This window comes from Xenopus laevis, chromosome 6L, assembly GCF_017654675.1.
Source record: "Xenopus laevis strain J_2021 chromosome 6L, Xenopus_laevis_v10.1, whole genome shotgun sequence".
Taxonomy (NCBI): domain Eukaryota; kingdom Metazoa; phylum Chordata; class Amphibia; order Anura; family Pipidae; genus Xenopus; species Xenopus laevis.
Genome location: NC_054381.1, coordinates 127,522,180 through 127,538,253, shown reverse-complemented (window position 1 = coordinate 127,538,253; position 16,074 = coordinate 127,522,180). Strand labels below are relative to the sequence as shown.

General features: G+C 41.0%; 1 protein-coding gene across 3 annotated transcripts in view; it reads left to right on the top strand.

The window, feature by feature from the left end:
• Window positions 1–66: 66 nt before the first annotated feature.
• LOC108719284 (brefeldin A-inhibited guanine nucleotide-exchange protein 1) overlaps window positions 67–16,074 on the top strand; it is a 94,763-nt gene continuing 78,755 nt past the window's right edge. For 2 of the 3 annotated variants that reach the window (XM_018268066.2, XM_041566468.1), the window contains exon 1: window positions 67–441. Coding sequence is in view for 2 of the 3 variants with exons in the window: in XM_041566468.1 (XP_041422402.1) it covers window positions 345–441 (97 nt within the window). In the remaining variant the exon portion in view is untranslated. The remainder of the gene's footprint in view (window positions 442–16,074) is intronic. The other variant, XM_041566469.1, reaches the window with a different exon arrangement.

Sequence of the window (16,074 nt, the reverse complement as noted above, 5' to 3'; positions counted from 1 at the left end):
CAGTACCTGCTATGGGCGGGGCCTACTTATGACGTCGCTTCCTTCCAACATGGCGAGAGGAAGAAGAGGCCAGCTTCCCTAACAAGCCTCAGCGCATCCAGACCCCACAGCGCAGCCCACTCCACAGCAGCACCGCCCACGGAACACCCCAAGCAACTGCCGGAGGAGGCGCCCGAGGGTGACAGGTGCAGTGACTGGCTGTAATGGGGTGGCCCCCCGACTGTAACACCCTCAACCTGGAGTCCTAGAAAGCGCCTGGAATTAACCGAGGGGGAGACCCCCGCTCCCTGGACACGCACCCCTCTTTGTGAAACGGAATAGTAGGCGCCGGGAGAGACAGCGACATGTTTCTGACCAGAGCTCTGGATAAGATCCTTAGCGATAAGGAGGTGAAGCGAGCGCACCACAGTCAGCTACGGAAAGCGTGTGAGGTGGCGCTAGGTGAGACCCGGGGGCAGTGTGTGTGGGGGAGACATGTTGTTACTGAGACAGGCCACTGGCTTTGTACCTGACACAGGAAGTGCACAGTGTGTGTGGCAGAGGGTGGATACCGTGGCCTCACGTACCGGAGGTGTTTACTGAATGTGACAGGAGGGGCACGCTTTGTGTCTTATGTTACGTGCTTACTGTGTGTGTGACAGGGCTGCATTCTTTATGTGTAAGTGTGAGTGACAGTGGGTGACTACTTAGTGTGAGTGTCTACTGAGTTTGGGTGACTGTGGGTGCCTATTGAATGTGGGTGACAGTGGTTGTCTACTGAGTGTGAGTGACAGTGGTTGTCTACTGAGTGTGGGTGACAGTATGTACCTACTGAGTGTGGGTGACAGTGGATGACTACTGAGTGTGTGACAGTGGGTGTCTACTGAGTGTGAGTGTCAGTGGGTGACTACTGAGTGTGAGTTACAGTGGGTGCCTACTTAGTGTGGGTGACAGTGGGTGCCTACTGTGTGTGAGTGAGAGTGAAATCAGGTGCATACTGTGTGTGAGACAGTAGGTACATACTGTGCATGTTTGTGTACACACACCAGAAGGTGCATTCTGTATATGACAGGAGATCCATACTGCTCCTGTGTGTGAGTGTGACAGGAAGTACGTGCTGTGCGTTCCACTGACACAATGAGTGCATGTCAGGATTAGGTGAGAAGGGAGGTGTATATTGTTGCCCCACTGATGGGAGGAGGTGCATACTTTTCTTGTGTGACAGGTGATGCACACGTATATTGTGTATGGGGTTATTGCTTATCCACGTGAGAGGATGTGCATACAGTGTATTTGTGTGACAGGAAGTGCATACTGCATATTTTGCTTGTGTATTGCAGAAGGTGCATGCATGCTTGTGTCCTGTAAAGTGTATATAGTATGCAATGCATAGCAGGAGGTGCATACTGTGTGTTCCATAGACAGGAGGAATAAAGTGTCTCATTAAAAGCAGGTGCATATTGTGTACACCTTACACTACTTTTAAGAGTTGCAAGGTGTTTGCATGATATACTAATAGAAGGATGTCTAAGGTCTGTATGGGTCTCCTTCTGAATTGAAGTGATAAGTATTAGAGTGGTAGTCTGTAGCCAAGGGTTTGCTAGGGTTTTTTTGTTTTGTTTTTTTAATAAAATACCTCTTATTTGTAGTATGTTACTCTCCAGTATCAACCAATATTTAAATGGCAAAATATTCTGCAGCATGGACACAGGAAGTACCATGGGTCACCCTGCTCCTACAACTTTTACCTGAACATTTACTTGACACATTGTGCTTGTAGAACCCAATGACATAAGGTGCACTGTCTTATGTCCTGGGAGATGTCCAGGAGATGCACATCTGTGGGGTTGGTGCAGGAGATGGGCCGTCTGTGGCATTGCTGCAGATGCACCGTCTGTGGGGTTGGTGCAGGAGATGCACTGCTTACTTACAGTTGGCAGCAGGTACACTGCAGTGGTCTCTCTAAGCCATGCTCTCATGCCCTCTCACAAATTTGAGGCAAATACACAAACAAAAAATTGTGCTGTGCACAAGAATTTAATTTTGCACTTATTATAACCCACCACTTCTCTCTACACAGTACCTTGAAAAAGGCTTACATTGTTTCCAAAAGGGCGTACAAAAGCTATTTTTTTCTTATAAAACCAAAAAGAAATTAGAATATTAGTATGCTTGTACTCTGTGCACTGTCTGTGTATGGATGGGGTGTGTTTATGGATGCTGGGTTTTCATTTGGAGGTGTTGAACTTGATGGACTTTGTCTTTTTTCAGTCCAATTTAACTATGTAACTGTGTGCTGGTGACAGGAGGTGCACTTGGGTTTTGTGTGACAGAATTGGTGTGTAAGGTGCTTCAGTTAGTGATAAAGTTTGTAGCTTGACAGCAATGCAAACAGAACCTGAAAACTGTGGCTCTTTGGCTATCCCTATAAAATCCTGTATTTACACTTCTGTAAATGGTATTTCAGTTACCACCTTATTATTGCCCTGGGTTTTTCTTGAACTTTACGGGTTTGAGGAATGAATTGCATTCGTTGGTGGTGTTGCAATAACGTGCTTATGTTATAAGCGGGGATAGTTGTGTCTTACTTCCTAAAACTTTTATATAAGTGTCAATCTTAATGGTGTGGCAACCATATACACTGTTGATAGGATGTGTGTTGCAGCAAAACATGCATCAAAGACTGCAATAAATCCTTATATGTACTACAAACAAATTCCAGGTATAGTAGGCAATAGTAAGCCATCCAAGTGGATCCTCGTAGTAAGCTGAAAAAGACTTCTAGGAATCAGTATGTTTTGTTAGAAACAGATGGTATGACACACACTATGTGATGTGATATCAAAATATGCAGCTGTTTAGGTTAGACTCAAAATTAAAACACATAATATCACTGGATCTGTTTAGATTATCATACAAAACTTGTTCTTGTGCCTAGCAGTGCCTGCATAGGGTGAATTAGCCTGTAAATGTTATAGGAAGGCTATATATACCACTGGGAGATTGTTTGATAAACAATGCTACTGGAACCCACTAAAACCCACCTAGGTGCTTACTTGGTAACCAGTCTGGAGGGAGTGAACAGAAGGTTGTTGAAATGGTTAATAAGGAAAGTGAGGTTTTATGTTATTAGTGTCATTCTTGGAAACGTTTGAATATTAGTAACACCTTAAATGGTGAGTGGGGAGAAGATGCCGTGCCATTTATAAAGGATTTGCAATATGAATACCTTAGCTGCACACACGTTATTAAAGGGGTGGTTCACCTTTATGGTAGTATGTTATAAGGCTGATTCTATGCAACTTTTCAGATGGTCTTAATTATTTCTTTTTTATAGTTTTTGAATTATTTGCCTTTTTCTTCTGAATCTTTCTAGCTTTAAATGGTGGGGGGGGGGCACTGACCCCATCTAAAAAAAAAATGCTTTTTTACATTTGTTATTGCTACTTTTTATTACTCCCCTTTCTATTCAAGCCATGTTCTATTCATATTCCAGTCTCTTAGTAAAATCAATGCATGGTTGCTAGGGTAATTTGGACCCTAGCAACCATATTGCTGAAATTACAAACTGGAGAATTGCTGAATAAAAAGCTAAATAACTAAAAAAACACAAATAAAAAATCAAAACCAATTGCAAATTGTCTCAGAATATCACTCTCTACATCACACTAAGGGGCAAATTCACTAAGATGCGAAGTTGTGCCAGGCGCAACTTCGCCGCACTTCGCCAGGCGTAGTTTCGCCAGCGCTCCGCAAATTCACTAAAATCCGAAGTTGCGCACAGGGGTAGCGTAAGGTTGCGAAGTTGCGCTAGCGTTGATTCGCTATGTAAAGTGAAGTTACGCTAGCGAAGGCTAATTTGCATACGGCGCGAAATTCAAATTTCAATGGAGGAATACGTATCTGCACTACAAATGCCAAGAAAACCTTCAAATCTGCAAATAAAAATTATTAGTTTTTTGGGACTTAGAAAATTTTTTTACTTTTTTGGAAACAATCCCTATCTGCTCTATTGCGCTTCGCCAGGTCTGAGGTGGCGAAGGAAGTCTAGCAAAAAAGGTAGCGTTCAGTACACTGCGCAAGTTAGTGAATTTGCGTAGTTTCGCCGCTAGCGAAAATTCACCTGGCGTAAGGGTGCGAAGTAACACTAACGAAACAACGCCAGCGTTCGTTAGTGAATTTGCGCAGTAGCGAAAATGCCAAACGCTAGCGAATTAAGGCTAGCGTTCGGCGCTTAGTGAATTTGCCCCTAAAAGTTAACTCAAAAGTGGACAACCCCTTTAAATGCAGTCGGGGAGTTTACCCCAATTATGATGACTACCTGTGTATCAATATTTCGGGTGGGTGGCACAATTAAAGGTTAAAAGTACAGTAATTAGTGAATTGTGTGAATAGATAACTTGTGTGGGTTGTCATTCATAAAGGCCACAGTTAGGGCTCTTACAGACAAGCGCTTTTAGCTGGGCTCCCCTGTGTTCCGGTTTCATGCGTTCAGCCGTAGGGGAGCGCAGGAGTAGACGCACTGAATTCTTTTCAATGGGGCTGTACTCACACAGACGCATGTAAACGCCAAACGTAGGAAAAATGCAAATGCTGTGTCCCAACCTGCGTTCCGCGCTTACATGCGTCTGTGTGAGTACAGCCCCATTGAAAAGAATTCAGTGCATCTACTCCTGCGCTCCCCTACGGCTAAACGCATGAAACTGGAATGCAGGGGAGCACAGCTAAAAGCGCTCGTCTGTAAGAGCCCTTAAGGAAAAGTTTGCTGTCAAAGCCTTCCTAATTGGTATTGGTTAAGAAGGAAAATATTCCTGTGTGTCGTGGCCTTGTGTAAATCACAATCCTTTTATACACCGTGCATTCTCCTTCGTAAAATAAACTGTGCAACTTTATTCCGCATTTCTCATATTCAGTGATCCAGACTTACTTATTCTGATCTAAAATAACTTTGTATAACTAGTGAGCAGTGTGGAGCAGGTAATTGTGTGACGCTCCTTCTTCTTGTGATGTCATTCCGGTGTGAACGGGACTCAGTGAGGCAGTAGCACACAGTAACAGGTCTGGGAGGGTTTAGGGTGAATAAGCAGGATTAGACCTGACTGCTCCTGATCCCATACATTGCCTCATTAACCATTCAGACCATGCATTTTACTTTCGGTTTGAAAAAATGCACAGATTTATTATGTTTAATCAAATAATTAAAATTTATAACAATTATTTCCTTTTTCTCTGTAATAATAAAGCAGTACCTTGTACTTGATCCTAACATCCTAACATGATTTTCTTGTAGACTTAAGGTAGGAAGATCTAAATTAAGGAAAGATCCGTTATCCGGAAAACCCCAGGTCACGAGCATTCTGGATAACAGGTCCCATACCTTTTATATACAGTCAAAAGTTTGGGAACCCCTCTTAATTCTTTGGAGTTTTGTTTATCATTGGCTGAGCTTTCAAAGTAGCAACTTCTTTTTAATATATAACATGCCTTATGGAAAACGTAGTATTTCAGCAGTGACATAAAGTTTATTGGATTAACAGAAAATATGCAATATGTATCATAACAAAATTAGACACGTGCAGAAATGTGGGCACCCCAACAGAAATATTATATCAATACTTAGTTGAGCCTCCTTTTACAAATGTAACAACCTCTAGATGCCTCCTATAGACTTTGATGAGTGTCTGGATTCTGGATGGCGGTATTTTTGACCATTCGTCCATACAAAATCTCTCCAGTTCAGTTAAATTTGATGGCTGCCGAGCATGGACAGCCTGCTTCAAATCATCCCATAGATTTTTGATGATATTCAAGTCGGGGGGCTGTGACAGCCATTCCAGAATATTGTGCTTCTCCCTCTGCATAAATGCCTTTGTAGATTTTGAAGTGTGTTTAGAGTCATTGTCTTGTTGGAATATCCAACCCCTGCGTAACTTCAACTTTGTGACCGATGCTTGAACATTATCCTGAAGAATTTATTGATATTGGGTTGAGGGACCCTGCCATACAGATGTTTTTTTGTGCTGAAATGTAGAACAATGTACAGATACACCATCTGCAGCAAGATGTTCTTGCAGGTCTTTGGAGGTGATCTTTCGGTTGTCTGTAACATTCTCACAATCCTCCGCATATGCTGCTCCTGTATTTTTCTTGGCCTGCCAGACCTGGGTTTTACAGCAACTGTGCCTGTGGCCTTCCATTTCCTAATTACATTCCGTACAGTTGAAACTGACAGTTTAAACCTCTGAGATAGGTTTTTGTAGCCTTCCCCTAATCCATGATATTGAACAATCTTTGTTTTCAGATCTTTTGAGAGTTGCTGTGAGGATCCCATGCTGTCACTCTTCAGAGGAGAGTCAAACAGAAGCACAACTTGCAATTGGCCACCTTAAATAACTTTTCTCATGATTGGACACACCTGCCTATGAAGTTCAAGGCTTAACGAGCTAATCCAACCAATTAGGTGTTGCCAGTAATCAGTAATGAGCAGTTACATGTATTCCATTTAGCAAAATTATAAGGGTACCCACATTTTTGCACAGTTTTTCACATTTGATTTAATTTCAAACAGCTGAATACCTTTTCACTAAAAATCTTTGTTAAAAAAAAACCTTAGTACTTGGATGTTCCTGTACTTGGGAAATGAAAGACATACACCACTGTTATCTTTTTTGTTGAAAGTGGAGTAAATTATGATACAGGCTGAGGGGTTCCCAAACATTTTCACATGACTGTAAATGTGTTTAGAGGCTAAAAATGTGTAAAGGGATACTGTCATGGAAAAAAATTTTTTTCAAATGAATCAGTTAATAGTGCTGCTCCCGCAGAATTCAGCCCGATTTTTTTATATTCAATTTTGAAATCTGACATGGGGCTAGACATATTTTCTATCCCTTTTCCCCCCCAGCAGCCAAACAAAAGAACAATGGGAAGGTAACCAGATAACGGCTTCCTAACACAAGATAACAGCTGCCTGGTAGATCTAAGAACAACACTCAATAGTAAAAACCCATGTCCCATTGAAACACATTCAGTTACATTGAGAAGGAAAAACAGCAGCCTGCCAGAAAGCATTTCTCTCCTAGGGGCAAATTTACTAAGCGCCGAAGCGCCTAACACTAGCGTCAATTCGCTAGCGTTGGGCATTTTCGTTACTTTGCAAATTCACTAACGAACGCTGGCGTAAATTCGCTAGTGTTACTTCGCACCCTTACGCCTGGCGAATTTTCGCTACGGACGTAACTACACAAATTCACTAACGCGTGCAGTGTACTGAACGCTACCTTTTACGCTAGACTTCCTTCGCCACCTCAGACCAGGCGAAGCGCAATAGAGTAGATAGGGATTGCTTCAAAAAAAGTTCAAATTTTTTCTAAGTCCCAAAAAACGCTGGCGTTTTTTCTATATTATGGGTGATAGGCTGAAAAAGATCGAAAAAATTTTTGGGGCTCCCCTCCTTCCCCCCTACATTTCCTAACTTAACTATACAGTGGGCACATGTGTAGGGCAAAAAAAAAATTTTATTTGATGTTTTGAAGGTTTCCCAGGCATTTGTAGTGATTCTACGTATTCCTCCATTGAAATTTGAATTTGGCGCCGTATGCAAATTAACCATCGCTAGCGTAACTTCGCTTCGCTTAGCGAATCAACGCTTTCGCAACCTTACGCTCCCCCTGTGCGCAACTTCGGATTTTAGCGAATTTGCGGAGCGCTGGCGAAACTACACCTGGCGAAGTGTGGAGAAGTGCGGCGAAGTTACGCCTGGTGCAACTACGAATCTTAGTGAATTTGCCCCCTAAAGTGCAGGCACAAGTCACATGACCAGGGGCAGCTGGGAAATTGACAAAATGTCTAGCCCCATGTCAGATTTCAAAATTGAATATAAAAAAAACTGTTTGCTCTTTTGAGAAATGGATTTCAGTGCAGAATTCTGCTGGAGTAGCATTATTAACTGATGCGTTTTGAAAAAAACATGTTTTCCGATGACTGGATCCCTTTAAATTCATGCCTTTGAATGAGTATTTCATGAAAATATGAAAACCTTCATCAAGGCTGTACCATCAGGATCCAGTTGTGGTATTTAGTAGAAATGCTGTGATCTACTCTGTCTTTTTTTCTGTCTGTATTAGCCCCGTCTGTGGCAAAACAAAGCATGAAGTAGGTGAAAGGGAATATATATGGAAGGACATAGGGGGAGGGGAGGTAAAAATAAAGTGTTGCATTACTGTACTATCATTTAAAATTCATGCCTAGTATCCAGTATTGGAGGCAGAGTTGCTGTGCTGAAGAGGAGAGAATGAGACAGGGCTTGGTAGGGCAAAGAAAGCTTTGTGAGGCCTGGATTTCAGGAAAGATCAGTGTAAACAATGCTTCTTTTATCTGCCTCTGTCATGCTCAGTGTGCAGGCAGGTTGCAATATTGCAAAGAGACTTCACTGTTCAGTCACAACGGGGCACATGAAAGATGTGTGGCCTTTCAACAGATCAACAGGGGCACATATTTTCTTTGGGTGATGACAAGCAAATCAATTTGGTTTAAGAATTTGCCTAAGGGCACACATTCTGATAATAGTTGTCCCAATTTTTTTCTTTTAATACAGTTGTTTTTCTTTTTAGACCTCAGTGTAACACACGGACGATGACATGTTGTTTGTATTAAACTTAATGCTATTCTATATCTCTTAAAATATATACATGCTTATTACACAAGTCCTGTTAAGCGACTGTGTATTGACATGAATGAGTGCAGGTCTGTTTCCTGCAAGCAATGCTTCTGCTCGGTATATGGAGGAAGAGTTGTAATGTAGCTATACACAGACTCGTGCAAAGACAACATATAATTAAGTTAATCAATATCATTAGCTCACGCAGAGCTCTCCATTCCTTTCTGGGTTGAAGCAGCATCTGTTAAGGAAAAAAGGATGATAAATGGGTGTTTCATCTGCTTCCTTTTCTCCTGTTCTTATCTAAATGTGATTTTTTTTCTTTGAGGTTTCATTGTTGATATATGAGCAGTTGCATCCAGTGGGTAAGGAAGCAAAGTGAATATGAGCTTGCTCATGAACCTTCTTATCTATTCTTTTATAACAACAATTCGGCTATTTCTCCCTTTTCATTGGCAGTAGTAATTTTCCCCCCCATGAACTACTGCATTTTTGTGTATGAAATATAGCTGAGAGTTCATAGGTTGCACAGATCCATATATATATATATATATATATATATATATATATATATATATATATATATATATATATATATATATATATATATATATATATATATCCATGTAGAAAGCTGAAGCACACTGGGATTTGCCAAGATAAAACTTATTTTATTTTATAAGATCGACGTTTCGATCTTGATAAAGGTCCCAGTGTGGACCGAAACGTCGATCTTATAAAATAAAATAAGTTTTATATTGACAAATCCCAGTGTGCTTCAGCTTTCTACATGGATATACAGTATAACTTTTTCTGAATAGCACCTGGGTCCTTGCTCAAGTTACTGCCACAGCCTCTCTACATCTATCTATCTATCTATCTATCTATCTATCTATCTATCTATCTATCTATCTATCTATCTATCTATCTATCACAGTCCAGTGAGTATCCTCACTCCAAGGCACACTGTTGTGGCTTATCTAGCCGGGGTGTACGGTTGGGATATATGTAACGTAATGTTCAAAAGAACCAGCACTCCCATATATAAAACATTTTTCTTTTATTTCTGTTGCATCAATGTCCAACGTTTCGGTTTATATATGTGAGTGCTGGTTATTTTGAACATTACGTTTTATATATATATGTGTGTATATATATATATATATATATATATATATATATATATATATATATATATATATATATGTGTGTGTGTGTATATGTATGTGTGTATATATATATATATATATATATATATATATATATATATATATATATATATATACACACACACAAACATTTGAACATTTGCCTCTCCAAATGAATATTCAGTGTCAAAATTACAGTTATCTACTATGGGGCAGATTTATCAACGGTCGAATGCCGAATTAATGGGAGTTTTTTTAATTAAAAAAGACCAATCAAAATTTATCAAAAAAAGCTACGTTTTTTTTGTTTTGGGTGAATATGTCAGTTTTCGATCGAATTCGAATCGTACGAATCAAAGTAATAATTAGCGCATCCGATCGAATTCGATTAGAAGTTTTCCAAAAAAAAAACTTTGATTTTTCAAGTCCACCAATTGGATAAAACAGCAATTCGGCTGGTTTTAGATGGCAAATGCTCAAAGTCTAATTTTTAAAGAGTCATGATAAATTTCAATATTCTAATTTTATTCGAATCAAATTTGGACTATTCCCTAGTTGACGTACACTAAAATTAGCTCGAAATTTGAATTTTCACTTCGACCTTTGATAAATCTGCCCCATGGTGTTAAAACACTGGTGGCAGCATTCTATTTCTATTGGTCTTCAGTATTATTTTTTTTATATAGTTTTTTAAATTATTTGCCTTGGTATTCTGACTCTTTCCAGCTTTCAAATGGGGATCAATGACCCCATCTAAAAACAAATTCTCAGTAAGGCTACAAATGTGTTGTTATTGCTACTTTTTTATTACTCCTCTTTCTACTTTACTCCTCTTCTATTCATATACCGGTCTCTTATTAAAATCAATGCATGGTTGCTAGGGTAAGTTGGACCCTAGCAACCAGACTGCTGGAATTGCAAACTGGAGAGCTGCTGAATCTTTTCCCACCATACACGCATCGAATATCGTACGGAAATTTGTTTCCTACGATATTATCTGTGCCCCTATGGCCACCTTAAAGCTCTTGAAAAAAGTAGCATATAATGAGTGTAGCCAAAAACCCATAAAAACTAGCATCAAATGAATGTACTAAAGAAAGGTCACTAATGTGCCCAGATGGACAGCAGTCCTGTGATAAAATCAAAGCTGACAAACTTTCTTAGCTCCTATCAGATAATAGCTGTTTGCATAGCGATATAGTTTATGCCATTTTGAAAACAATAGATATAAACAAAGGGATAGTTCCCAATAGCAACTAGTCAAAGTCGTTTTAGGTTTAGTCCTCACCAGGCGATTCAGGGATATTTATCGCCTGGTGACTAATCGCCTCTTCTTTGAGGCGACTAATCTCCCCGAACCGCTTCCTCTTCTCCTGCGCCGGCTGTAATGAGAGTCGCCTGCGTTATGACACAGGTGGTGCTTCGTTTTCCGAAGTTGCTTAAAGTTTCCTCGTGTGCCAACTCTGCTACGCAATTCTTCTTTTTAGACCCAGGTACAGAAAATGGTGTTTTAGGTGTACCCAGGTGAGCATAAACAGGCAGATATAAAGGAATCCGTTAGCTTTTGCACTCAGGTGCGCTCAAACCTGCATCTAATGCATAAGGGTAGGGACACACTGGGCGATTTGGGGAGTTTTAGTCGCCTGGCGACTAATCGCCGCGACTTTTCTCCCCGAATGCCTCCCCTCGCTCTGCGCCTGGCTAAAATGAAAAATCGCCTGCGCTAATCACACACGGCGATTCGTTTTCCGAAATCGCCCGAAGTTGCCTCACGAGGAAACTTCGGGCGACTTCGGAAAACGAATCGCCGCGTGTGATTAGCGCAGGCGATTTTTCATTTTAGCCAGGCGCAGAGCGAGGGGAGGCATTCGGGGAGAAAAGTCGCGGTGATTAGTCGCCAGGCGACTAAAACTCCCCAAATCGCCCAGTGTGTCCCTACCCTAAAAAACACCCATGTGTAAGAATCCTAAGCGTTGCTTACAATGCTAAAAGAAAAACAACACTGGATTTTTTTACATGTAATTGCTGCTAGGTAGTACTGTTAGTTTTATTGAACAATGTTTGCTTTAACTCACCAGAGACTCCACACTTTGTTGATCTTGTCTCTATGCTTGGCTGAGTAATGGGCTGAGTAATGGGCTGAGTAATGGGCTGAGTAATGGGCTGAGTAATGGGCTGAGTAATGGGCTGAGTAATGGGCTGAGTAATGGGCTGAGTAATGGGCTGAGTAATGGGCTGAGTAATGGGCTGGGTAATGGGCTGGGCTTTCAGCTACCCTTTGGACAGTGTTTAACTTGTCAGACCAGAGACTGCTGTTTGAACAGTGATCACTCGTAACATCCATTTGGTCCAACATAATGCAGAACAGAAAGGTGAAACAGCTGGGAAAAGTGCCAAGTCTGCAATGAGCAAAAACACAGGTGGCTATCACCACAATAAGTGATTCTGTTTAATCTTAACCCCCACACTGTAAATGGGGTGATAGCTGGAGTTGTTTGGATAAAGCACTGGGTATCTCAGTCTTGGTCTGTGCTCTGCCTTTAAAATCCCAAGACATTTGCTTAGATCCAGGGCTGCCATCAGTAATCATGTGGCCCCATGCTTCATAGTTAGCAGAGCACTCCACCCCCTCATGGGGCCGCAATTATTAGCCCACTGCTCTCCTGTACCACCTGGAAAACAAAATGCTTCCTGCATGTATTGCCACACCCCTGGCCCACCCCAGCCACTCCCAATTATGCCAAACCCCACCCACAACCCATCCAAATCCCACCCATTCTCACGCAATTCCCCATTATTTTGTGGTCTGCAAATTTCTCTTTTACATTTCTTCCATGGAGCCATTGACTCTGGTAACCCCTGTTCACTCCTGATGGCAGCCTGCTTTGGCTGGTTTAGGACAGGTTTTAGTCTCAAATGACTGTAATGTTACATGGGACTTAAAGGGGTTGTTCAACTTTGAGTTAACTGTTAGTATGATGTAGGGAGTGATATTCTGAGACAATTTGCAATTGGTTTTGATTTTTTTATTATTTTTTGTTTTTTAAGTTATTTAGCTTTTTATTCAGCAGCTCTCCAGTTTGCAATTTCAGCAATCTTGTTGCTAGGGTCCAAATTACCCTAGCAGCCATGCATTGATTTAAATAAGAGACTGAACTATGAATAGGAGAGGGACCGAATAGAAAGATGAGTAATAAAAAGTAAAATAAAAACATTTGTAGCCTTACAGAGCATATGTTTTTAGGTGGGGTCAGTGACCCCCATTTTAAAAGCTGGAAAGAGTCAGAAGAAGAAGGCAAATAACTAAAAAATTATTAAAAATAGAAGACCAATCAGACCTCTCCAAATCCCTAAGTTGGTTATATACCATTCTGCTACAAAATAGCTTTGACCCCATTAAATGTATTTGCCATAAAAGGGCCCAAGACTTTCCTTCTTTGGAGGCAGAAACCTGGATGGATATTCTTGAGCAAATACCAGAAACTAACATATCAGTTAGGGACCGTTACATACACACCAAGTTTCTAAATACCTGACCCCACACAGGCTGGCAGAAATATACCAATGTAGAGTCCTGCAGTAGGTCGGGTACCTGCGGGTTACCCGCAAAAACCTGCGGTACCCTGCGGGTTGCGTTTAGAAGTTCCAGTTGCGGGTATACCAATGGGTCGGCGGTTTTGCGGGTTGCGGGTCGGGCCGCTGGGTCTTCTCAATATCGATATTCACTCCTTTCTTCCAATGATGTCACTTCCGGTTTACAATGACAGCACTTCCTGTTTTACTCCTTTTTTTCTGATCACGTCTACTTCCGATGATGTCACTTCCGGTTTACGACAGCACTTCCTGATTCTTGATGGTCAGCGGGTCCGGGTTGCGGATAAGGTACTTGCGGGTAGGGTCGGGTAGCGGGTCCAAGCGGGTAAGAATGCGGGTCCGGATTGCAGGTTGCGGGTACAGGTCGGGTCCCAAAAAATGGACCCGCGCAGGACTCTATACCAAGGGTACCCTGACCTGTGTTTCAAATGTAATTCATGTATTTTGGGAGTTCCCTAAAATTCAACAATACTGGACTGCAATTCTTGCATTTATCAATGCTTCTTTGGGACTCCCAGCTATACGGACACCTGCATTTTGTCTTTTGGGACATTTTGAGGAACTCACTCTTTCATCCAGTGACAGATTGTGTCTACAGCAACTTTTACACTGTGCAAAGAAAGCTATTTTGCTCACATGGAAATCCCTGGAACCTCCTACCTTAGCATTGTGGATAAAAATTATCAATGACATTCTTCCGAGCCACAAATTGACATATATAACACGTGGATGCCAAGACAAATTCAAAAAAATCTGGGATTGGTGTCTTACAGAAACACAACTGATACTGCTGGCATTTGACTTAGTGGTAAAGAAAAGCTCCTAACCTGGTCCTCTACCGCGTGATACACCCTATAACATAAAGGGAGGCCCATCCTTCTTTCTGTCTCTCTCTTGTTCTTACTTTGTGTTATGTTTATAAAATCAATATTTTTGAAAGTTAATCTTTCAAAAAAAAAAATAGAAGACCAATTGAAAAGTTGCTTAGCATTGTTCATTCTTTAAAATATTAAAATTTAACTTGAAGGTGAACCACCCCTTTAAAACTGTGAACAGTTATTCAGAAAGTCCATGGAATGATTATAGGCCAGTTACAATAAATGTTATGGTCCTTATGTTATGTTATGGGGTATTGTAGAGAGTACAGAAGGATATTAGAAAGAGCACTAACACACCCTGTGAAACAACAAAAACAATTAAAGGGCACCTGTTTAATAGAACCTGCATTCCGGTTGGGGATAACAGTAGTTATCAAGCAGCCATGTCCGGTCACACGCCTGCACATAATCAAAATGTGCCCGAATTGCTCGTTATGCACATGCGCGTGACGTCACATGCATTATGGTAAATGGCCCTAACTCTTTACTTACCCCTCGGTGCAGATTCAGGGCATCTGAGTTCACGGACGCCATTGCTCTTAATATTATTTGTTTTGGAACTTGCCTTACATGTAGCAAAACTATTTACTGACTTTGATTCTTGCATCTTTGTGATCGTTTAGTTAAATGGGATCTATTGAAAATGAAAATTTAATGTAAGCTTTATCTCACTGAAATAAAACACTTACTAAATACATTCAATTCAAAATTCTGTACCGTTTAAGAAACAATCAAGTTACTCTTCAGTATCTCACTCACCACAACCTGTCACTATTCATGCTGTCTTCATGCTGAGGTCAGGGTCAGATTTTGAGGGGGCTCCCTTTCTTCAAAATAGCTCAAATAACCAACTCCAGCACAAACACAAGGTAACAAAATAACAGACTAATTTTTAAAGAGCGAGTATCTTCTAGGTTAATGGTGCAACCCCCCCCAAGGATGTATTAAACCTGTCAATCAAAAACTGACTCCACCTACTGCGTGAAGACTGAAAAAAGAGAGACAGGTTGTTCAGAGGGGAAGAGCGACAAGTAACTTGATTATTTCATAAATGGTGCAGAAGTTTTAATTGGTTGTATTTAGAAAGTTTCTTATTTCGGCAATATGAAGCTTGTGTTAAATTTTTATTTTCGTGATAGATCTCCTTTAAGAAGTGGTTGCTTTTTTCCTGACACGGTACAGAATCTGTTCGCTCCGCTTGCTGTGATAACAAATACCATAGGGTGATCTTACACACAGTGTAGGTTGTTTTCCCCACTGTTAATTAAGCATTTTGAGGTAACTGCTTACACTACTCCTCTTTTTGGCTAGAACAAACTGCACAAACTGATATTTTGTTACTAGGCACTGTCTGAAAGCCTGTACTGGTAGCTTGAAAAATGCATTGTTTGTGATTTTTGCGCCTCCAACAAAATCGCACCTTTAATTTCACACTGCATGAAAATCTCATTCCCTGTGCTGCTAAACATTCTCCATTTCTCAGGTTCCGCCTGATTGATTTCATAGTAGGACTTTTAGCTACTGAAAGATGAAGCTGTTTTGTGATTAGCTGTAAAAGAGAAATAAGATGAATACGTTTCTTAGGGCTCTTACACACGGACATTTTTACCTGCACTCCCCTGCGTTGCGCTTTCTTCCATTCAGCCGCAGGGGAGCGCAGGAGTAGACACAGTCAATTATTGTGAAGGGGGCTGTACTCACACAGACGCATGTAAGCACCAAACGCAGGTGAAATGCAACATGCTGCATCTCAACCTGCGTTTGTCGCTTACATGCGTCTGTGTGAGTACAGCCCCCTTCAAAATAATTGACTGCG